Consider the following 24,098-nt stretch of genomic DNA (forward strand, 5'->3'; position numbering starts at 1 on the left):
GATTCGAAGCTTTGAAAAGATTCGTTTCTCCCATCAATAATGGCAGAGCTTCATCACAAAAGCAGTTTAATTAGCATTCTGAAGCCTCTCTTCCATCGACATTCATTAAAACAAAAACAAAAAACCTAGTGTACCGCAGGTTGTTGTTCAGTCAAATAAGTAAAGTGTAATGAAGTTAGTTTCTGGTGAGAATTAGGACAAGTAAAAAATAACAAAATAATAATTTTTGGGGAGTCAAAGTCAGATTTATTGTCATTTCTAACAGTGACAGTGACAGTGGAGGTTCAAAACACTACAGTAATTAGAGAGAGACAATAAAAAAGACAGAAAAAAGGATGTATGGAGCAATGATGGAATAATGTCTAAACATACAAAAAAAAAGAGTTGTTATGATGTGCGATTTATGAATAAAGTATACAAACAATTACATTATTTAAAACATTTTAAAGAAATTATTTACTTATTTATGTATTTATCTTCTTGAACAACATGACAAAAAGACCAGTCGAGGCCAAATAGATAATGAATAATAAAAAGATTATTAATAAAAAAAAAAATCTTTGCCACAAAAAAAGAACTATTACAGTTAATATTTTACTACCCCGTTTATTATTATTATTATTATTAATATAACTTGTTTAATTTACTCTTATGTAATATAGACGTATATATGTATATATACGCTAATAACAATAAAAACACAAATATGACTCCTCGTTTCCGGTCCGAGGTGAAGTGACGTCGTGTCGCAGCCCCGCCCCCAGCGCGTTGTGCGCATGCGCAGGAGCAGTAAGAGGAAGCGAGCTGATAAACGCATTGAACCCGTCTGTTCAGTAGTAACGTTACAATGACACAGTGAACTATCGTAAACCGAGCCGATAATATCAGCCGTGTACTCCGCGTGTTTGTGTATGTGTGCAGGATGGCGTGGGGAGTGTGTAGCAGAGCTCTGGTGTGGATTATAACTGCGCTCATATGCTGGAGTCTGATGGTGAGTGTGTAAACATCTCTGTTTCACTGATCTGTGGTCAGTTCAGCAGTGTCCTCATTACTACTGCAGTCATGAGTCTAAACACTGCCGAGCTGACCTGTGACCCTGTCTGGTCCTCTGCTCATTAGTTCGGCTGGCATTGAGCAGTTATTAGGATGATCTGTGTTTTCCTGCTGTTTAATCTGACTTTATGGACAATGAAGATATTTCTGATATGCAAAAGTATATGATCTGAGCAGAAACATCAGTGCTAAAGCTTTATATGAGAGAGTAGATCCCATCACTAGTGTCTAGAGAGAGTTATCTTCAGTTTAGTGTTGTAGGACATGAGTTTTTGAGTCTTTCATGAGTCTGTGTAACGTTACTTTTGTGGACGATACTATAGTATCCTTTTTTATTATTATCAGTGGATAAGTGTGCCTGTCTACGGTGTCAACAACAGGACCTGAGCTTGTGTACTCTTTTCCACAACACACTTTAACTTCCTGAAAATCAACCGATAATCGGTTATACCGATATTTAACTGGGTATCGGTTTCGTAATATCGGATTCACCGATAATCGTAGGCGGTTTCAGGATTGCCTGCAATTAAATCACTGCGTCAATGGTTTTCAGAAGGTACACAATAACTTGCCTTTCTTAATTAATAAGCTTTATTTAACATAACAGCCGTTAATGCACAGATGAGATATCGGTTATCGGGCACATAAACATGCTAATAATTGTATCGTATCGGTCATAAAAAATCAATACTGGTCGATCTCTACTAAACATCACAGTATATTTACAGCATTTTGGTAAAGACTGGCAGTGAAGATCAATAAAAAAGGATGTATGCACAATAATGCAGATACAAAAAATTACATGTATAACAGCTTTCATATATGGATACACCGATATGAAAATTTTGGCCGATAACCGATATATTGGCCGATAGCCGATAATTCTTTATATTTGAAAGTCGATAACTGATATATTGGCCGATAACCGATAATTCTTTATATTTGAAAGTCGATAACCGATATATTGGCCGATAACCGATAATCTTTATGTTTGAAAGCCGATAACCGATATATTGGCCGATAACCGATAATCTTTATGTTTGAAAGCCGATAACCGATATATTGGTCGATAAGCGATAATTCTTTTTATTTGAAAGTCGATAACCGATATATTGGCCGATAATAATGTATAACAGCTGTTATGATCTGCGAGTTATGAATATAGTGCATACCGTACAGCTATCAGTCTTCTCACATATCCTTTATTAACATTAGCCTATTTATTAAAATGCTTTATTTGATTTTTAACAGGAATGAAACAAATTAGAGTTGTGAAAATGACGTAATGTTTGGACCTTTATACAGTGCATGATATTGTTAAAGTCTATTGATTTGATCCATGTTAGTTTCATCATAACATCTAGTTTAATTCTCCTGACGTTCCTCCGTTCGTGTGTGTGTGTGTGTGTGTGTGTAGACTTGTAGCTCACAGGAAGTGTGTGTGACTCATCATGATGGATAGATCTCTTATCATCACAGTCGTAGCATGTTGTTGACACTCAACACACATCGTTAATCATCGCTCTATTGTTTCTCTGTGTTGCTGTCTAGAAGTCTATTAGCACTGCCACTCTCAGCTATCAAATAATGTTCATTATCTAAGAAAAACAAACATTTGTTTTCTGTGTTTAACGTCTTTCTTTCCGCCAAATATCATCTTAAAATGTGCCGGTTGAAAGCTAAAGAGATGTGCAAGTTTACATTCATTAATTGTGCAGACGCTTTTATCTAATTGACTTTCAAATGAGAATAATTCATTGGAGAGAACTAAACTAATAGTGCTAGCATGCTAAATTACCAGAGTAATTCTGCAATAGAGCGCTTGTGCTAATTAAATAAATGTATGTTGCACTTTTTATGCATTATACATTCTGTCAGCTGTTGTTATAGACCCATATAATCTGCAATGACTATTATTTTTATTATGGATGCACCGATATGAAAATTTAGGCCGTTACCGATAACCGATATTTCTTTATATTTGAAAGCCGATAACCGATATATCGGCCGATAAATCTTAATACAAATTTTTATATATCATTTTTGAGAGTCTAAACACAAAAACAAAAGTCTCACCATTAAAATCCATGTCCCAAACACACATTATAATGATGTTCTTAGGGCTGTAAACGATTAATCACGATTAATCGATTTCAAAATAAAAGTTTGTTTTTACATAATATATGTGTGTGTATTGTGTATAATTATTTTGTGTATATAAATACACACACATGCATGTATATATTTGAGAAATATTTGCATTTATATACGCCATATATATTTTTATATGATTTATTTTATATTTTAAAAAAACTATTTTATATATAAATAACACATTTTTCTTAAATATATACATGCATGTGTGTGTATTTATATATACAAAATAATTATACACAGTACACACACATATTATGTAAAAACAAACTTTTATTTTGGATTCGATTAATCGCGATTAATCGTTTACAGTCCTAGCTTATTATAATTGTATGTAGCCGATATGACACTTTACTGTATTTTCCTTTTCTGAAGAGATTTCAATCATATTTCAAGCAGTTCAAACCCATCATGTTGAACAGTGCGCATCTGAAGAGTCTCAGCTGAAGGAAATAATACATTATTAATCAGCTTTAATATATCGGACACATGTTCTTGTCAGACCGATACCATTAAAAGTGAAGTATATGGGCCGATACCGATATGGCCGAGCCCTGATGGATTAGCAGTGTGTGTGTCAGTGATCTTTAATAAATGCACATGTTGCAATCTCCACTAAAATAGCGTCGGATGTTTCCCGTTTGTGCCGTGCCGTGGAGAAAGAGGATGTGGGAGTGGAGAGCGATCGGCCGGACCTGCGGAGCACAAGTTTAGATCAGACTTTTGCTGTTTTCACACTTGATGATAGTTCACTTTAGTCGTGACCACATCTATATGTGTGTTTGTGGGCGGAGCCTAACCTGTGACCTAATACCCACTCATCATTAATATTCATGAGAACTTTATAATAAGTAGTAGACGCCACTGAGGATTAAAGCACATTGAGTTTGGTTTCTGAAGTAACTCTGAGGAACGTGTGTGTGTGTGTGTGTGTGACAGTGTTTCAGCAGATGTTTTCTGCTCTCTCCTGAAACCAAGAGTGTGTGTTGCCGTGTTTCGCTGGTGATCGAGGTCGTGAGAGATCTCACAGCTGTGCAATGTTTGCGCTCGCTAACCGTCAGATTCAAGACACTAAAACACATTATCAGCACGTGGTCCAGTAGTGTGTGTGTGTGTGTGTGTGTGTGTGTGTGTGTGTGTGTGTGTGTGTGTGTGTGTGTGTGTGTGTGTGTGTGTGTGTGTGTGTGTGTGTGTGTGTGTGTATCGCGAAGTCTCTTTGTTTAATGAAACCCACACTAGAGTCAGACTAGTTCCTCTAGGTGAACGGGTTGTGTGTTTATTGAACAACTGTCTGTGTAGAGGTCAGGTTTAGCGTTCAGGCCGGGACTGATCACTGCGTTTCTCTCCTCGTTTCAAACATTTGTAAAACACCGGGTGTTGTTTGAAGCAACTTCTGGATTCAAGTTACACTTTTAAAAAGAAAAAGGGAATGTTGGTATTCACGGCGCTAGCAATGCCAAGGTCATGGATTTGATTCATGAACTGATAAATATGTATAACTTTCATCACAATTTCAGTGTTATGTCTTCGCTTTTGGATAAAAGTTTCTGCTCAACTTAGAGCTGCACCAAAATTAGTTTAAAATAGAGATCAGGATTCTCCCACAAACTCAATAACTAATTAACTAGAGGTTCTGACTAAATGTTACATGCTGAAGTCAATTTAAGTAAAATAATTTTATTTTAAATGTTTGAATGAATGATTCATAACCCACCCCCACTGCCAGTTTCTCACATCACAGTACATACAAACACCAAAAACAATAATACTAAATGTAGGGATGCACCGATATGAACATTTTGGCCGATAACCGATATATCGGCCGATAAATCTAAATCCAAATTTTTATAGAATTTTAACCTGATTACAAAAAACAAGTCTCACATTAAAATCCATGTCCCAAACACACATTATAAAGATGTTCTCATTATAATTTTATGTAGCCGATATGACACTTTACTGTATTTTCCTTTTTTGAAGTGATTCCAATCATATTTCAAGCAATTCAAACCCATCACGTTGAACAGTGCGCATCTGAAGAGTCTCAGCTGAAGGAAATAAAACATTATTGATCAGCTTTAATATATAAATCATGTGTATTGTAGGTTTGAGACGGTTGAACACAGGAGTGGTCACTGATCTGTTGCCGAGGCAGATATTGTTTAATGATCAGATAATTGTGGTTTTAATGCCAGCAAACTTCATCAAACCCGGCTAGATGATCTCATATAAGCATAGTCTGTGTTTAATGCCTTTAGTTCTGTGTGTAGGATCAGATTACAGAGTCATATTCACTTTATACTGTATGAGAAACTGATTCCCGGTCTACACCGATCACTGTGGGTTAGAGTGTTTGCTTCCTTTTTATTCATGTTTTTTATTTGAGAAAAAATATTATAATAGTATTAGCCTATAGTCAAGAAGTTTCTATTTAAAGTAAGATTGTCCGGCCACACATGTTGTGAATCCGACAGACGAAAAACAGTTTAAAACACATTTACTTGCACATATTTAAGAAATGTCTATTCTATTTCTACAGTGGCCGAAAGTGATATTTGTTTTTAACGACCCGACAAGTTTGATCAAACCATCAAAATATGAGGAAAATATTTTCTATTTTGTAAAATATTTTGAATATGAGAGAAGAACAAATCACTAAACTTGTTTTTCTGACAATATTATTTGGCAAAAAAAGGCAAACTACAGCAAAAAAATTAAATAAATGTACATAAACTAAAAATATATATATATATTAATTCACAGGAAAAAGCACACATTGACTACAATACACGGAGTTATTAATATCCTGTTGGTTCTCTCTTGTTTTTTGCATGTGTTCATAACTCTTTATATGACAGTCTGGCCAAAAATGATGTTTCAATGCATTATCACCACAAATAAAAGCGTTGACTTCAAACACATCTTCGCAATACAAGCACAAAATCTTCAACAGATGTTTAGTCATATTTTAATTAAGGGTGTCGATCTCCTAGGCCAGACTTCACTTTTGGCCACTACTATTTTTAAGAAAGTCTTAGAGAATAAGAAAAGTGATGATGATGCAGTGTGTGTGTGTGTGTGTGCAGGGCTCCTGCGTCAGCAGTACGGTGTCTGTGCCCGAGAGTCTGCTCTTCGTGTCCACGCTGGACGGGAACCTTCACGCCGTCAGCAAGAGATCTGGAACCATCAAGTGGACCCTGAAAGAAGGTACGCATAATCGCACGCATGGTTGCTAGGGTATTTTGGGTGGTTGCTAGGGTGTTCAGGGCGGTTGCTAAGGTATTTTTGGTGGTTGCCGTGGTGTTACTAGGTGGTTGTCACACAGATGGTTACTATGGAGTTTTTTAATGTTTAGTAACGAGTGCCGTACGCATTACGACCTGCCAGTGTTAAAGGTGCAGTGTGTAAGATTCACAGCTAGTGGTGGAAGTAGGTACTGCAGTCCAATTTTTTTACTTAAAGGCCTGCACAATATTGGAATAATGCACAATATTGGAACTAAGGCGAAGATATTTACTCTGGTGTAATTAAGGCAAAGATAATTGTGTTTGCGAACATTTTAGAAACTGGGAGTTTCGATATATCAAATAAGTTAAAGGAGGAGTTCACTTCAGAATTAAAACTTCCAGTCGAAGAGAAATCAACTTTTATACACTTTTTGAGCACAGATGCTCGTGTTGCGCTAGCTCCGCGATGTGAAGTCCTGCTTTGTTCCTCTGGTGATGGATTCGGCTGTTTGCAAGCGTACTGATCAGGCACGGCGCCAGGATTCCAGTTTTGGATGGGCCAGACCAATTGTGGGTGGGCCTTAAATTAAAAACGTTATCCAATCACTGTTAAACCGAAATAAAAATTACTGACTAATATACTGTTATATTATCTGTACGTATACATTATATAGATTTTAATAGCTTGATGTTCTTCAAATATTTTGTAACAATGTTAAAAAGTTTTGGTGCATAGGACAGACCTATCCGCGATCGCTCTCCTTGGTTCTGGACAAGAAGAGCGCTTTGGAATCTGACTTTTTATCTCAGAATTACGTGACAAAGCCTAGCTAAAGTCGCAATTGCCTATAAAGTCAGAATTAAGTGATATAAAGTCGCAATTGCGTGTTATAAAGTCAGAATTATGAGATATAAACTCGCAATTGCGAGTAATATAGCTTTAAATTCTGACTTTTTTTCTCAGAATTGCATGTCTCGCAATTCTGACTTTATATAGGCTACGCAATTGTGAGATATAAAGACAGAATTGCATGTTATAAAGTCAGAATTGTGAGATATAAACTATTCTAAGAAGAAAAAAAAGACGCAATTGCGACTTTATTTCACGCAATTCTGACTTTACATCTCGCAATTCTGATTTTAATACAAAAATATGACGCAATTGTGAGATAAAACGTCGCAATTATCTTTTAAAATGTTTTATTCTGTGGCGGAAACAAGCTTATGCTAGCTATATCTGCTCTATTCAAGTAGAGCAGGGGTGAAAGTAGCCTACCATTTTTCAGAAAAACATAATTTGAAAAGATGATGTTTTAGACAGAGATATATTTTTGCCGTGGTCACTCACAAGTGTGGTTTATCAATACCAGGGGTATTTTGTAAAAATGTAGAAAGACTTCAGTATAATTTCACTTTGAACTTAAGACTGCTCATGTTTCGACCCCGTCAGTTGGTCACGAAAGTAATGTAATGACGTCTATGGTTCCCTTAAATTAATATAAAGGGGTGATGTCCACTAATGGCTTAAATGAACAACTACTAGTCGACTAGAAAAAACAATTTTGTCAGAGGCCTTATTCCACATATTTTCGCAGGCCACGCTGGGTTGAGCGAGCGACCCTGCGGAGAGCGAGCGAGCGGGATATTCAGAGATGCGCTCTCCGCTCACACGCTCTGATCGGAACAAATCCTAACCACTGTCTGCTGAACTTGCGCAGAAACATCAAAATAGACATAACCAGCTTTTTTAATTTGTTTTCAAAACTAAACATTTAGACTCGATTTTAGCTCAAATTATGAGCTTATTGGTTTTTATTTTTGGGTGGGCCTGTTGAAAAGTGGGTGGGCCTAGGCTACCCATAACGCCGTGCCTGGTACTGATGTGTGATGAACGTGTTGTGCCGTCGTTTTCTCTGAGCATGAGACTTCATTAGCATCCGTGACAATGGCAGATGCTCACAGAAAGCACATTATAATAGTCTGTAGATTTCTCCTAAATTCAACAAAAGTTGGCGTTATAAATCATCATGATCCGCGATCTCTGTCTGCACCATCATCACACACACCGCTGGACATCTCTCTCTCTCCTGTACAATGCTGTCGATCCAAATATGGTCATTTCCTTTTAATCAGCAACCAATCGTGAAAGTACAATGGGCATTTAACTCTAAAAGCGAAATCTCATTGGCTGATGTCAATTTCTGACAGCGTGATTGGTTCAGACGCATCACGTGACGCGCTCTGACATTCAGATGTGTGTTTTTGACTGTTTTTCTGCTCAGTTGAAGGCCATAAATGCTGTGTTTATAAGTGTTGATGTGATTTAGGTGGTTTGTTTGGTTGTTGCTGATGATTTGATGAGATATTGTGTCAGTAAATAGTTGTTTCCACTAAAAAATTATGAATCTTTACATTACAAATCTTTAAATACCTTTTTCTCAAAATGAGTTATTTGTCATTCTCCAGTAGAAACATCTCAGCCGATGTACACCAAACTCTCCAGTTACACACTTAGCAGTATTCTGAAGATATGTTCAGAGGGATTTGTTAATAAATAATTCCTGGCCTGATTTATGGGACATTTTAATCAAATTCTACAATTTTTTAAGGCTATGGACAGTACATTTAGATTTCCTAGGTCATGAAAGCATATATCCTGAAATCCCTCTGAACATCTTTTTCATCTTGTGTGTAAACAAAATGAAAAAAGAATTTTGCACTTGGCTTTATCATATGTTCAGATCTATCTACTGAAAATATATGCAAAATTACGCATATTTAATGAGATAATGCATAATTTGCATAATTAAACATACAAATTTCAAAAACTTGTAACACATTTTTTTTATGAACTTGTGTAAGTAATCAACTGAGGACGTTTCATGGTGATATCTATTATTTTAAAATTTCACCTGTAGTGTCTCGCCTTAAGAATTATGTCTCATGCAACCAAAACTTTCACAAATATTTTATTGATTGACAGTCACACCTGAGCTTCCACACAAACCAGTTCGGGTTTGTTTCTGCATGTCAAGCACGGCTGAGCTTCTGAGTTTACCGCATTTAAACGTCTTTGTACGTGTGCTGATCAAAAGCATAACTTCAATGTGTTCAATCATAAATCGCTTCTCTTCAAAATACTCGAGTGTTTGATTCATATGGATTACTTTTACGATCTCTTTTGTGGAAAAAATATTCAAAGTTATTTGATTTTTGAAGATAAACTTGTGGGTTTTTCATTGGTTTTGGTTTTGATTTGGGGGGAAAATGAGGGTGAGTAATTAATGACCAAATTAAAAATTTTAACTTTAAACTATTTTACATAATATTTTTCCAAATTATTTGATATAGGACCTCTTATTAGACTAAATGGAATATTTAATACTAAATATTTGTATTATTTGTATTATTTTTCACTTTTCCACTCATATACGATGAAGAATACAGTGAGACTTTAGCGAACTCGAGCAGTTTTTCACTTTGACTTGCTATTTGAATTGTCGAGGGAAATATTAAAAGCATTAAGCAATTGTTTTTACTTGCATTAATGACTAAAGGTGGTGTTCTGGGTTTTCCCAGCATGCAGCTGGAGTGGCCGCAGGTTTGCTTACGCAATAATATATAAACTCTGTGTGTCATCATCAAGGCCAGGCACGTCTGTCCAGCTCAGTTCCTCTGAGAACATGACGCTGTGATGTGATTATGAACATGCATTGAGTGGAATCTTCCATCGCTGGCCCGATAGTTCAATATTCACATGCGCTTAATCCTCATCCTGCTGCTGTCTCTGAAACCTGATGCACAGGCTGAGCCTGTCAGACACGCAGGACGGTGGAGGCCGTTGCTCTACACACACACACACACACACACACACACAGTGTGCAGTCGGACCTGATCGTCTGTGTTTTAAGTGTGTTGTCATTGTGGTCCGGCTCTCACATGAGATATACAGTGTAAGAGTGACACTACGGTAACTCTTTATTTTACAGTGTCATTGTTACAAATGTTACATGTACTTACCGTAGTAATAACAGAAAATGATGCATAATTACATGCAACTAACCCTCAAACCAAACCCTACTCCTACAGTAAGTACATGTAGTTCATTAATATTACTCAGTACATTGACACCTTAAGATAAAGCGTAGCCGACACTTTTATATTGCCAACACACACATTCCAGACCTTGATCTTCTTGCTAAAGGTTACTATGTTGGTTTTAGAAATCGGTACTGACCAATCAGCATCCAGGAGTTTTTTCGTCTGTTTCATAAATTGCATTTTAATATTAGAGAGTTTTTGCTCCAAAAATGTAATTTGTAGGGGTGTCACGATTCTCCAAATCCTCGATTCGATTACATTTTCGATTCTAAGGTCACAGTTCGATTCGATTCTCGGTTTTTACTTCTTTTTTTTTTTAAAGCACAGGTTGCTATGCCATTTTTAGACCAAACTTTTATGCATAATATCTGACCTTTGTTCGCAATGTACCACACTACATTGTCAAATTTAAAACATTTATTAAGAACATAATGTAACAATACTTATATCTTCAGTAAATTGGAAACTTAAGCAAAATAACCTGCGATCTAGTTTCTCTTTTGTAACTGCAGTCTTCTTCACAGAAGATAACATTCAAGTTCACAACAAAACAAACAAACAAACAAACAAACAGTTTAACAGATAAATCTATGCGTCGCGCAGAGCCACGTCTTTAAAATTCTAACACTTTATTCTCTGAGTGTACACACACAAACACACACACACACACACACACCGGCGGCGCCATTCGCCGTCTGTCCGCGGCGCCAGCAACGGCTCAGGACCTTGTTCAAAATTAATCCTGCCGCGCCAGAGAGCGCCATTCACATAGTTTTATATTACATTTATTATAAATTAATACATTTTATATACATTTATTTGTCTCAAATCGTCGTTATGACTTTGCTGCAATATACATGTTTTACATTCATTTACAGAAATCAGCTGGTTGAATGAAAATGGCTGATGTTATCGGATTTTCAGGATACATTCAGTTAACGGACGCTCTCTGAGATAAAGTGCAGACTAAGCAACGTTGTACAGTAGCCTCATAACATAGACATGATCTTAATTCCATAATGTCCTTAAACATAATATTGCAGGCCACATGAAAGTGCGCGTCCGGTGTACGATACCTCGAGTTGTCATAGACGCGCCGCGGCGCTTCTCGACCGGTGTGTGCGATACCTCGAGTTGTCAAAGACGCGGCACTTCTCGTCCGGTGTGTGCGTGACTCGCAGCATTTCAACTCGCGTTTTTTTCTGCTTGACAAGCCGACCGAACGTGACATGGGGGCGTGGCAGCATCGACGATTCCATTTTTTAATTCGATGATCGAGATTGTGACTTAATTTCGATCGATTTTGATTTTAAATCGAAATCGTGACACCCTTAGTAATTTGATTAACTATATTTGAAGTCTATCTATGTGTTTCCATCCAAAGTTGGGAGTTTAACTAGGGATGCGCCGATATGAAAATGTTGTCCGATAACCGATAATTCTTTATATTTGAAAGCCGATAACCGATATAGTGGCCGATAACCGATAACTCTTTATATTTGAAAGCCGATAACCGATATATCGGCCAATACCGATAACCGATAATTCTTTATATTTGAAAGCCGATAACCGATATATCGGCCGATACCGATAATTCTTTATATTTGAAAGCCGATAACCGATATATCGGCCGATACCGATAATTATTTATATTTGAAAGCCGATAACCGATATATCGGCCGATAAATCTAAATCCAAGTTTTAATATAAATTTTGAGAGCCTGATTACAAAAACAGTGCGCATCTGAAGTGTCTCAGCTGAAGGAAATAATACATTATTTAACGGCTTTAATATATCGGACACATTATCTTATTGGCCCGATAACGATAACATTAAAAATCGTCCGAGACCGATATGGTGGCCGATATATATCGTGCTTCCTTGAGTTTAACTTGCACACAAAATTGGAATATTGCATAAAATGTCTGTAATAAAACTGGAAGTTGCTGCAATCGGGGAAGAAACTGTGGCTCTTTCCCTCCATCATAAACGAGTGTGTCTCAGAGCGCCAGACGAAACGTAATAAACGCTGCCGAGTGTTCTCTAGCGTCCGGCCGCTGGTGTTCGGGAACACACTCGTGTTTGAGACGCCTCTGAAGAGAAGTAAACCAACACACACTTTGACTCAAACCAACATTTGAGATGCTGCGACGCCATTGGTTCGCTGGTATCTCCAGTTATCCAATCACAGCTGACGCTGAGGTGAAGGCACATGAGTTTATTGTTGCGCATCAAGGGATTTATTCAGTAAATGTGTTTCCATGATCGTAGTAAAAATGCGTATGTCTTCTTATCGGATAAAGCGCTTATCTGCCTCAATTGAGTGCAGAATTTATGCGCGTCTTTGCGTTTCCTTACAGCGTTTTTAATGCGATATCCCAAAAAGCGCGTAAAATAGGTGGATGGAAACATAGCTACGTTAAAAAAGTGAATATACACACACTCGAGCTCTAGGCTATATCAATCATTTGTTCATGCGTTATATCTGGTGGTCAACAAATACAGGTTTGTTTGTTTGTTTGTGTTTTTTTTAGGGCTCTGGCACGATTAATCTGGATTAATCGCATCCAAAATAAAAGTTTGTGTACATACTATATGTAGGCTATGTGTATTATTGTGTATAATTATTTTGTATAAATACACACACTTGCATGTATATATTTAAGAAAAATGTGTTATTTATATATAAAATATTTATATACTATAGATCTATACGCAGTATATAGATGCAAATATTTCTTAAATATATACAAGCATGTGTGTGTATTTATATATATATAAAATAATTATACACAGTACACACACATATATTATGTAAACACACATTTTTATTTTGGATGTGATTAATCGCGATTAATCGTTTAACAGCCCTAGTTTTTTTTTTTTTTTTTACTGGTTGGCCATTGGCTGATATTAATCCTGTCTATATGACATCACACATTTACTTTAAACCAACGAGGTTTGATGATGCACATTGTGAAGTTGTTTGAGAGTATAACTAGACTGGGATTCCAGAGCCTTGCCATTCTTCCATCGGTGTTATGTGATGGGTTTGATGACTCTCTAAAATATGTAATAATGAAATGTAATTGTTGTTTATGTGAAGGTCTTATATAATAGAGTATATATACTGGAAAGTGCTAATGGATTCGTTTATGTGAATGGATTAATGTTTCTGTCTTCATGTTTGCTCATCTCTTCATTTGCATGTGATAAAGATTATAACTCGTAACTGAACTGTCTCTCATTCCCAACGCAGATCCTGTTTTGCAAGTCCCGACGCACGTGTCAGAGTAAGCTTTCCTTCCTTTATACCTGAGCATGTGGAAAGTCAAACGACAGGAACCGTCATTATAATGCTCCAAACCTGTAATGCTGCTGTTTTTTACACCGTTCTTCTCCATACAAGGACAGTTTATAGTGACCTTTAGTCTGTCACTTTATACAGAATTTGGGATGCAGATAAATCGGTATATGTTCATTATTAATGTTATCGGGCCAATAAGAAAATGTGCATGATATATTAAAGCCGATAAATAATGTATTATTTCCTTCAGCTTAGACACGTCAGATGCGCACTGTTCAACATGATGGGTTTAAATTGCTTGAAATATTATTGGAATCACTTCAAAAAAGGAAAATACAGTAAAGTGTCATATCGGCTTCATAAAATTATAATGAGATCATTAATTGTGTGTTTGGGACATGGATGTTAATGGTGAGACTTTTGTTTTTGTAATCAGGTTTAAATTATATAAAAATTTGAATTTAGATTTATCGGCCGATATATCGGTTATCGGCTTTTAAATATAAAGCATTATCGGTTATCGGTATTGGCCTAAATTGTCATATCGGTGCATCCCTAGTTGTAATGAACATTAATGTTTTGGTTTGCGTCCATCAAGTTCCAAGTCAAAATAATCAATAAATAAAATAATAAATGATAAAAAGAGCGTTTTAATGACAAAAACTTTACAAACGTCTTGAAATACATCATCTGAACAATATTTCGAGGTGTGGTAACTGTAGTATAAGCGGAATAATTGACTTTGCTTCGCGCCGTGACCGCATTACCACCTCGCCTGTGCTTTATTTTTCTAATAATTCAACAGCCTGTCGTCAATTATTCCTTACTTATTGTTTTAATGTTATCGTTATCGGCCCGATAAGAAAATTTGCCCGGTATATTAAAGCCTATAAATAATGTATTATTTCCTTCAGCTAAAACACTTCAGATGCGCACTGTTCATCATGATGGGTTTGAATGGCTTGAAATATGATTGGAATCACTTTGAAAAAGGAAAATACAGTAAAGTGTCATATCGGCTACATAAAATTATAATGAGAACATCATAATTGTGTGTTATGGACATGGATTTTAATGGTGAGACTTTTGTTTTTGTAATCATACTCTCAAAAACTATATATAAATTTGAATTCAGATTTATCAGCCGATATATCGGTTATTGGCTTTCAAATAGGAATAATTATCGGTAACGATTATAATTATCGGTATCGGTTATCGGTAGAGGTTATAATTATCGGTATCGGTTATCGGTATCGGTTATAATTATCGGTTATCGGTAGAGGTTATAATTATTGGTTATCGATAGAGGTTATAATTATCGGTATCGGGTATAATTATCGGTTATCGGTTATAATTATCGGTTATCGGTAGAGGTTATAATTATCGGTAGAGGTTATAATTATCGGTTATCGGTATCGGGTATAATTATCGGTTATCGGTATCGGTATAATTATCGGTTATCGGTAGAGGTTATAATTATCGGTAGAGGTTATCGGTATCGGGTATAATTATCGGTTATCGGTATCGATATAATTATCGGTTATCGGTAGAGGTTATAATTATCGGTAGAGGTTATAATTATCGGTATCGGGTATAATTATCGGTTATCGGTATCGGTATAATTATCGGTTATCGGTAGAGGTTATAATTATCGGTTATCTGCATTTAGCCAAAAAAAATTATATCGGTGCATCCCTAATACAGAATATGTCATAATAACATCAGTCATACAAATCATTTCTTCATGCATTATAACTAGTGGATACAGATACAGTGTTTTCACAGGATATAAATAAAGTGTGTGTTGTTGCTCCGCAGGCCTGCGTTCCTCCCCGACCCCAACGATGGCAGTCTGTACTCTCTCGGAGGGAAGAACAACGAGGGTCTGACGGTGAGAGACAACTCCTCTCCATTTCTCATGAAGGACTTCCTCTTTCTCTCGAAGCCAATGCTGATATTTTTAGTGATGATAGGTTTAGTAATGAGCAATGTCATTTTAAAAGTGAGACATCTGAGGTCAGTAGCGATAGATAGTAGCACCCACACTAAATGATTAGACTGCTTTTGCTGAAAGAAAGAGTTGCTGGATGGATTTACAAATGCACATTTATGTGTGTGTGTGTGTGTGTGTGTGTTGCAGAAACTGCCGTTCACCATTCCTGAGCTGGTCCAGGCGTCGCCCTGTCGCAGTTCTGATGGCATCTTATACATGGGTGAGAGACTCCTTCTGTTACTCTTATATGACCCTCATGCTTAAAGGGGGGGTGTAATGCCCTTTGCACAAGATGCAAAATAAGTCTGATGTCCTCAGAGTGTGTGTGTGAAGTTTTAGCTCAAAATACCCCACAGATATTTTTATATAGCATGTTAAAGTTTTGAGGGTGAGCAAAAACACACCGTTTTGTGTCTGTCCCTTTAAATGCAAATGAGCCGCTGCTCCCGGCACAGGGGGCGGAGCTTCAAGAGCTCGTGTCCTTTTACCTCACACACACACACACACACACACACATGCACTGAACATTTCAAACACTTTTAGCCTTTTATATTCAAACCGGAGTCAGACAATGATGGAGAGACTCAAGAAGAAGTGACCACTAGAAAATAATAATAAAAAAGAGGACACATTAACAATAGTAAACTAAATTGTTTTTGGGATTCTGAGGGTTAAATGTGTGTGGGAATTGTGTTAGGTATGCAATGTTTGTTTGATGTATCGGAGTGCGGCCGCGCCTCCAGCGCTGAATATCTGTGTGTTGCCCGACGGGGTATAAACCTTATATATCTGTCATACACGTTGTTGAACCGGGGTCTTGTGGATTTTTCGTTAATGTACAATTATTTTAAGTTTATACATGTGCAGAATGATTGCTTATTTTGCTGATTTAAGGGGTTTCTTCACCCAAAGTAAGCTGGCCGCTGTCTGTAATCACCCCAGTAGGGATCAGATCCGCCCGTTACCTTATGTTTTGTGTGATGTACTTTTCCCTTGCTTTTTTTAGTGTAAGGCAAATTGTTATAAACGATTGAAACGGCATTTTTCACGTATCCCCTGAAATCAGTCCACGTACCCCTGGGGGTACGCGTACCCCAGTTTGACAACCGTGGTTTTAAGGCATTTTTTCAAGGATAAAATGTTTAACCCTCTAGGGTATTTCATTTATGACTCACACTCAGGACTTTCGGGTCAAAAATGACCCGGAGGGCGGGATTCAGATATTTTTTTCCCCAGCAAAATCAATGAAATGTATTTTTGTTCAATAATATTTTTTCTTTTTTTCTTTGGTGTTTTGAGAGAATTTGATGATAATAATTAATATTTATGCAATAATTAAGATCCATTTTTTCCCCATTGAATATAATAGATTTTTTTTTATTTAATTTTTTATTAATGCTGTATTTCTGGTTAAAGTAGAGACTAGGCCTATAGAAAACTATTTTTTAAGTCAGATTGGTGTCATCTGGTGGATGTAGTTAGCATAATTATTGTGCAATATCATATTTTAAGAAAGGCTTGTGAATTCTAGTTGTTTTTGCACATATTTCCCTATTTTTTTTCAGGTTGTGGATTTTAATATATAATAAGAGATTCTCAAATACTATTTTTGTAAAGTTTTTTGTTTGTTTGGTTGGTTAATAATTGCTTTTATTTCACACATTTCCCAAAATTAGCTTTTGGAATGACACGTGTTCATTTGTGTGTGCGTGTGGTTTTGTGTGTATAAGTGTGTGTGTGTGTGTGTGTGTGTGTGTGTGTGTGTGTGTGTGTGTGTGTGTGTGTGTGTGTGTGTGTGTGTTTTTTGTCTGTTTTGCACTCTTGATGTTTTAGAGATTCACCCCTTCACTGTTGAGTCCTTTTTTTTCTGCATCCTGGCTGATTTGTAGATTGTATGCACAATTTTTTTTTCATATTTTTGCCAATTTCCCATTCATTTCCTATGGGGGTCATTTTTGACCCGAAGGTCCTGAGTGTACCTATTTTTTTTTACGACCACTTAGACTTATCAAATCCTGTCCCCAATTTTTTTGGGTGTTCATATACCAAGTACCAATAAAGTCACCAAGTTTCGGGCAATTCCGATGAAGCTACGATTTAAAAAAAAAATAATATTTAAACGCTTCGGGCCATTTTTGACCCGAAATACCCCAGATTAAATATGTCTTTTTGGTGATTTAAGCGATAAAATGATTGACTACATGGGGACTTTAAACGTTGATTCGACATGATCATGATTCGTTTGAGGAACTGGCCTTTTCTAACACACTCCCTTTGGGGGGGCACTGTGGGATTGCTTCATAATCTCACCGCAATAAGATGTGTGTGTGTGCCACCCTTTCTAAACCACCAAGAGTGCGTAATCACAAGGCACAGAGACGTCTGTAATGACACACACCCAGCCCAAAGAAGCAGCCAAACAGTGATCAAATCAAGTGTCTGAATCCTGTTACTTATTAATCTCTCCTCATTAGATTTATGAGTGGTTCAAACATCAGCGTAGATGTTGAATATCACAGGCAACGGCCCTGTTTGACTCAAAACCACACTTCTTTCCAGAGATCAACATGTGGTGTGTTTGATCTGACGTGTTGATGTGTGTTTACACATCCTGGTGAGAGCATTTACCCATGATGCATCAGTTATCTTTGGACTTTTGATCTTTGAGATGATAAACGGGCTAAATGAAAGAACGAGCACGTGGGAAAAGCATGCACTGAATGTGTAGATTTCCTTTTTATTCAGGATTTCTTGTATATTAGTGTGTTTTATTCTTGCCTTTGTTGTTCATTGGTGCAAAATCATGAACTTTCCCTTCCAGACGATGATCTAATTTTTCCAACTGATCAGCTCCATTCTTTAAAGGGTCAGTGTAGTTGATCTTTATATACAGCATCTGTGACATGCTGCTGATTAACCCTTGTGTTGTGTTGCGGGTCAATTTGACCCGTTTCGATTTTCTAGTTGTTGGAAATACTGGTTAACCTGCTATTTTTCTTGATATTTTGTGACTTTTTGTCATTTATCATCATGAACATGCATGCAAAGTTTCAACATGCTGATGTGTTTTGACATATACAAACAAAATTACCTTTGTGATGTTTGCGGGTCAATTTGACCCGCATATTTTAACGCTCCAAGGCAACTATACCGACCCAAAATAATAACATTTATTGGTTATATTTTGTTATTGTGGCTTTTTACTACCTTATGAAGCTAAAAAATGAGCTTTTCCATACTTGCGTTTGTGTCAAGTTGACCCTCATAGGGAACTATTCAAAAGAAACTGTACAGATACAAAATAAAAACATTTATTTTATGTATGGCATTGGCAGAGCACTTCAACTCCAGCTCTAAAGTGTAAGTGTATCTAAAAGTGCTCTAACCGTAACCAAACAGCACGTGTGTGAAGTGCAAGAGCTTCATATGCAGAAAACACACACTTGCTGTGCGCTCATCATGTCAGAAGTAACTTCTTGACTTTATGAAATGAGTCTACAAAACAAAAGATAAGCCAACTTAGGAAAAGTAAACATTATTTTCATTATACAGCTAAATTTAATTGTTCAGTTATGATGTTCTAAGCATAAAATGTAAAAAAAAAAATGAAAACGTAAAAAAAATGTTTTATCAAATTTTGTCAAAACAAAAAAAATGGCTAAAAAACATTTTCATAAATAATGTTCATTTTTTTTATTTTTTTTATGTTTGACAAATGTTGATATTAAAAGTTTACAATTGGTACCTGAATCTTTGTTGTTTTTCATAGTGTAATTTTTGAGGAATTGTATTGAATCCAATTAGGGTCCATTTGACCCGCACCATAAAGGGTGTACACAGAAATCCAACAGTGCACGAGGGTTAACACACAAGATAATAATCAAGAATAAACGTTTTCAAAGGTATTTTACATGTTAACATGAGGCTAGTGTGATAGAAACACAATACTGTATGGAACGTGTTTTACAAACATACAAGCTTCACATTGCTTATAAAAAAGTCCCCTAGTGGTGAAAATCAAGCTTCGTTAGAAAAAGTGCTATATAAAAAATTATTTATTATTAATATTTATGTAGCTTTTTTTACAACACAGAGTGTTTCAAAGCAGCTTTACAGAGATAACAGGAAAATAATGCGGTGGATAATGAGTGGAGGCGGGGCTCATTTGCATATTCATAAACCGCATATACTAGTGATTTTGAATTGGGTTTGAGCGTGAGGTGTGTGTTTGTGTGTAGGTAAGAAGCAGGACGTGTGGTATGTCGTGGATCTGCTGACCGGTGAGAAGCAGCAAACGCTGACCTCCTCCTATGCTGAGATGTTCTGCCCATCTTCATCTCTGCTGTACCTCGGACGCACAGGTGAGACCGGTTCCTGTTCCTCGATCTCAGTTTCAGTTTCAGATCAGCTCTGTTTGTTCGTCTACATGAGCAGGAAGAACAAAACACACTTTAGGAGTAGTAGCGCTTCCAATTGAAATGACGCAGGGCTGTAGTCAAGAGCAGGGGTTCTCACACATTTTGGAGCCAGGGACCCTTACAGGGGAAAAACATTTCCAAGGACCCCCTCATATTTATAACAGTGATTGAGCCCATATTTAATGTGGTCATATGCAGGAAGTTTTAAATAGCTTACTGAGGTCCAAAAAGTGATCTTGCTAGGGGGGTTCGGGGACATGATTTAGATTTTCTTGATCTACACGTGCATTTTAAGGTGTTTTAAGGCCCAAAAATTTGATAATTAAAGCTTTAAAAGCATGTCAGTGGGCAGTGGCATACTTTTTTTTTTTTTTCAAGCAGACGACAGTTTAAATTTGACAATGAATGATCCACATACAAAATGTAAATGCAGAATGTATATGATTATTGTTCACATGTACATCAGAACACAATCACATATTCCAAACAGCAATGGCTTTAAATGAGAAATGTTTCAAGGATTATTTTGCATAGATGTTAAATTCCAATATTTGAACACATTCGAGGTACACAAATATAGCTTATATTTATACAATAATAATGCCAATAGGTTTAATAGGTGCTTGTGTTGTTAAATTGAGCTTATATCCACTGTAATTAGCGAAAACACATACAGTATATCTGTGTTCAATAGGAATCCATAATGTTAATCTCATCCTGGGCACAGTATGCTTCTCCTGACCTGTATTTCCTTTCCCAAAGCTGAGCTTTGCAAACTGATTGTTTCTGTCGTTCGTTTAAAACTTCTATCTTAGCTGTTTAGTTTAGCTATTTAGGCCTACATCTTATCTCGCACTTTATGGCCGTTCGTTAACTGAAGCGTCGTGCGGGAATTCGCGCTCGGCTTGCAGCTTCTGTGAACATATAAGCCCGCCTACTTTGAATTCATCTCAGACTCAAACATTTTGACATTGACGAGCTGTTAGCATTGCTGTAGCGAATAGTAGAAAATATTTGGCAAGACCAGTGGCCGAGACCGAGACAAGTCCGAGTCCGAATACCAGCGAGTCCGAGACCCTATACATATAGTCGAGTACTATAGCCAAATGCTGCAGTACTGACTAGCGGTGTAGCGATACCCTCATGTCAGTACTCGACACATATCACGATACTGAACTCACGACACCATATTATTGCGATACTCCAAGACATTAGATAAAAGGTAACAAAAAATGTTCTGTTGATTAAAATGCTGAATTGTGTGTGTAAATGAATAGTGTTGGACTCGGTGCTGGAAACCCAAAGCACAGGACAATAGAGACGCCAGAATAACAATATTCATGATCCTGAAGCTGAAAACACAGAATTATTGTAGACGAATATTCTTGCACTCTATAAAATGTCCTCCAGTATTCTCTATTTACAATGAAAACATTTTTCAACAAAAGTTGCAGTTCTTGTGTTTTTCATTCCTTCCGTGAGTTTGCTTGTTAACAGCAGGTGTTCATCACTAATCCTCAATCATCAGATGTATTTGTACAGACGTCACATGAGAAACATTTACGGCCCGAATAGGGCTTAAAGGATAATTCCGGTATTTAACACCTTGAGTCTATATTGTAGTTTGTTTTGGATGAACAAGAGTGGTGGACAACATTTTTTTGACAATGGTTCCTCTCTCGAGTTTTTGACTATAAAAGAATTGGCCATGGACCCATTTAACATTGGAGTCAATGTGCATGTCCGAAAATGTCATTAAAACAGCCAATAATGTTCGTTTACAAAACTGTGCAACTCACTGAGTGGTTAGTGGTGTTCGTTGATGATTATAAACAATATATCGTCGCAATATATGATTCCAATCCGTTTATTTTGCCATAGTGGAACAATTTTTTCAGAACCGTGTAACTTCCGCTCAATATTTGAATCTGAAGCGTTAGCACACTCCCGACCACTTGATGGCGATTACCGATGTTTATGTCTCGCGGGACACTCACGGTCACAGTCGAGTTCAACTTCATATTACAAGTAACAATTAATGAAGGTTTTGTGTGTTTATTTGGCTTACTCTCCCGGAGCACAGTTGCTCTGCCCGCTAGCCTTATGAGAAACGGAAGCGAGCAAAAAGACTACATCGACCAAATGTAAACAGCCCCCTTTCCGTTTCCGGTAGCGCATTTATATTAACGAGCACTCAGTCCTTCAACAGAATTCAATGGGATTTTACAAAATGACGAATAAAACACGATAGAAACTGTATTTCGCAACACTTTTTGTTTCTGGAACATCAACTAACATCACCAATCACTCGGTGAGTTGCACAGTTTTGTAAACAAACATTATTGGCTGTTTTAATGACATTTTCGGACATACCCATTGACTCCAATGTTAAATGGGTCCATGGCCAATTCTTTTATAGTCAAAAAGAGAGGAACCATTGTCAAAAAAAATTTGTCCACCACTCTTGTTCATCCAAAACAAACTACAATATAGACTCAAGGTGTTAAATACCGGAATTATCCTTTAAGTATCAGTCTTGTGCTGTGCTGATCCACTGGTTGTGTTGTTCCCTTAGAATACACAATCACGATGTACGACACCAAGAGCCGAGAGCTTCGCTGGAACGCCACTTACTCCGACTACGCCTACACGCTTCCGGACGACGACACCAAATACAGTGAGGACCCGTCAGCGGCCGTTTGCAAGCCCGTGCAGACCTCTTCCCCGTAACACTGTTGTCCCTGTGCTCTTCCAGATATGGCCCACTTCGTGTCCAACGGGGACGGGCTGGTGGTGACGGTGGACAGCGAGTCCGGCGACGTGCAGTGGGTCCAGAACTACAACTCTCCAGTGGTGGCCATCTACATCTGGCAGCGCGAGGGCCTGCGCAAGGTCACGCACACCAATGTGGCCGTCGAAACTCTGCGCTACCTCACCTTCATGTCCGGAGAGGTGGGCCGCATCACACAGTGGACGTATCCGTTTCCCCGCGAGAAGAAGACCAAAGATAAACTCCTGTAAGATAAGACCGAGTACTTGTTTTATAGCTCTTGTTTTTCTGTATGCCATTTTTTTTATTTGCTTCATTTCCAGAAAAAAATTTGGTAACACTTTATTTTACAGTGTCCTTGTTACATATGTTACATGTACTTACCGTAGTAATAACAGTAAATTATGCATATTTACATTTAGGGGTAATTCAAATGTAGGCGCACGCTCACAAATCCGCTCATTTTTTCCAGACGCAACGAGAACTTTTCAGAACGCCGCAAACGCACTGCAGGTCATGTGACAAGAACCAACCAATTAGCTTCACCCTTTCCGTAACAACATTGAGAGCTCAGTCAACATGGAGGACACTACGGGTGTTTATTCTCTTCTCCGTAAATAAATCTTGTAGCAGAGCTTCAGCTAGCGCTTCTCGTGGTGGAAAACCATTAGCTACTAAAACCTCCTCGTCGTTGTGGAGAGCGCAACGGGAAAATCGGACCGAATTTTACTATTAATAAAATATAAGCTAATGTGCATTGTAAATGTCAGTAATTTATCTTTTTTGACTCGTTCTTTACGAAGAACAATAAAAAAAAAAACAATTTAAAGCCTGAAATATGTGAGGTTTATAGTTTCATAACATCTTTTTTGTCAAAACTTTATTTGAACTTGTACATGTTAGTAGATCACTTTTTAAATGTTATTATTTTAATGTTTATGTAAACTAAAGATGCATATCGATGCTAATTTTATTTGTTATTTGCTGGTTTTTCGACATAAAACTTTGTGAATTGATTTCATTGTGTAGTATTAGTAGTTTCTGAACAGAATTCTGTGCTAAACATTTTTGTAA

The 24,098-nt window shown here is 37.1% G+C and overlaps 1 protein-coding gene across 2 annotated transcripts in view; it reads left to right on the top strand.

The window, feature by feature from the left end:
• Window positions 1–770: 770 nt before the first annotated feature.
• ern1 (endoplasmic reticulum to nucleus signaling 1) overlaps window positions 771–24,098 on the top strand; it is a 43,262-nt gene continuing 19,934 nt past the window's right edge. The window contains exons 1-8 of one of the 2 annotated variants that reach the window (XM_079622901.1): window positions 771–991; window positions 6,294–6,414; window positions 13,796–13,829; window positions 15,662–15,734; window positions 15,984–16,056; window positions 20,075–20,197; window positions 22,830–22,931; window positions 23,010–23,271. In XM_079622901.1, coding sequence (XP_079479027.1) covers window positions 923–991; window positions 6,294–6,414; window positions 13,796–13,829; window positions 15,662–15,734; window positions 15,984–16,056; window positions 20,075–20,197; window positions 22,830–22,931; window positions 23,010–23,271 — 857 coding nt within the window. In that variant the 5' untranslated portion in view covers window positions 771–922. The remainder of the gene's footprint in view (window positions 992–6,293; window positions 6,415–13,795; window positions 13,830–15,661; window positions 15,735–15,983; window positions 16,057–20,074; window positions 20,198–22,829; window positions 22,932–23,009; window positions 23,272–24,098) is intronic. The other variant, XM_079622902.1, reaches the window with a different exon arrangement.

This window comes from Phoxinus phoxinus (genome assembly GCF_949152265.1).
Source record: "Phoxinus phoxinus genome assembly, chromosome: 1".
NCBI classification, from domain to species: domain Eukaryota; kingdom Metazoa; phylum Chordata; class Actinopteri; order Cypriniformes; family Leuciscidae; genus Phoxinus; species Phoxinus phoxinus.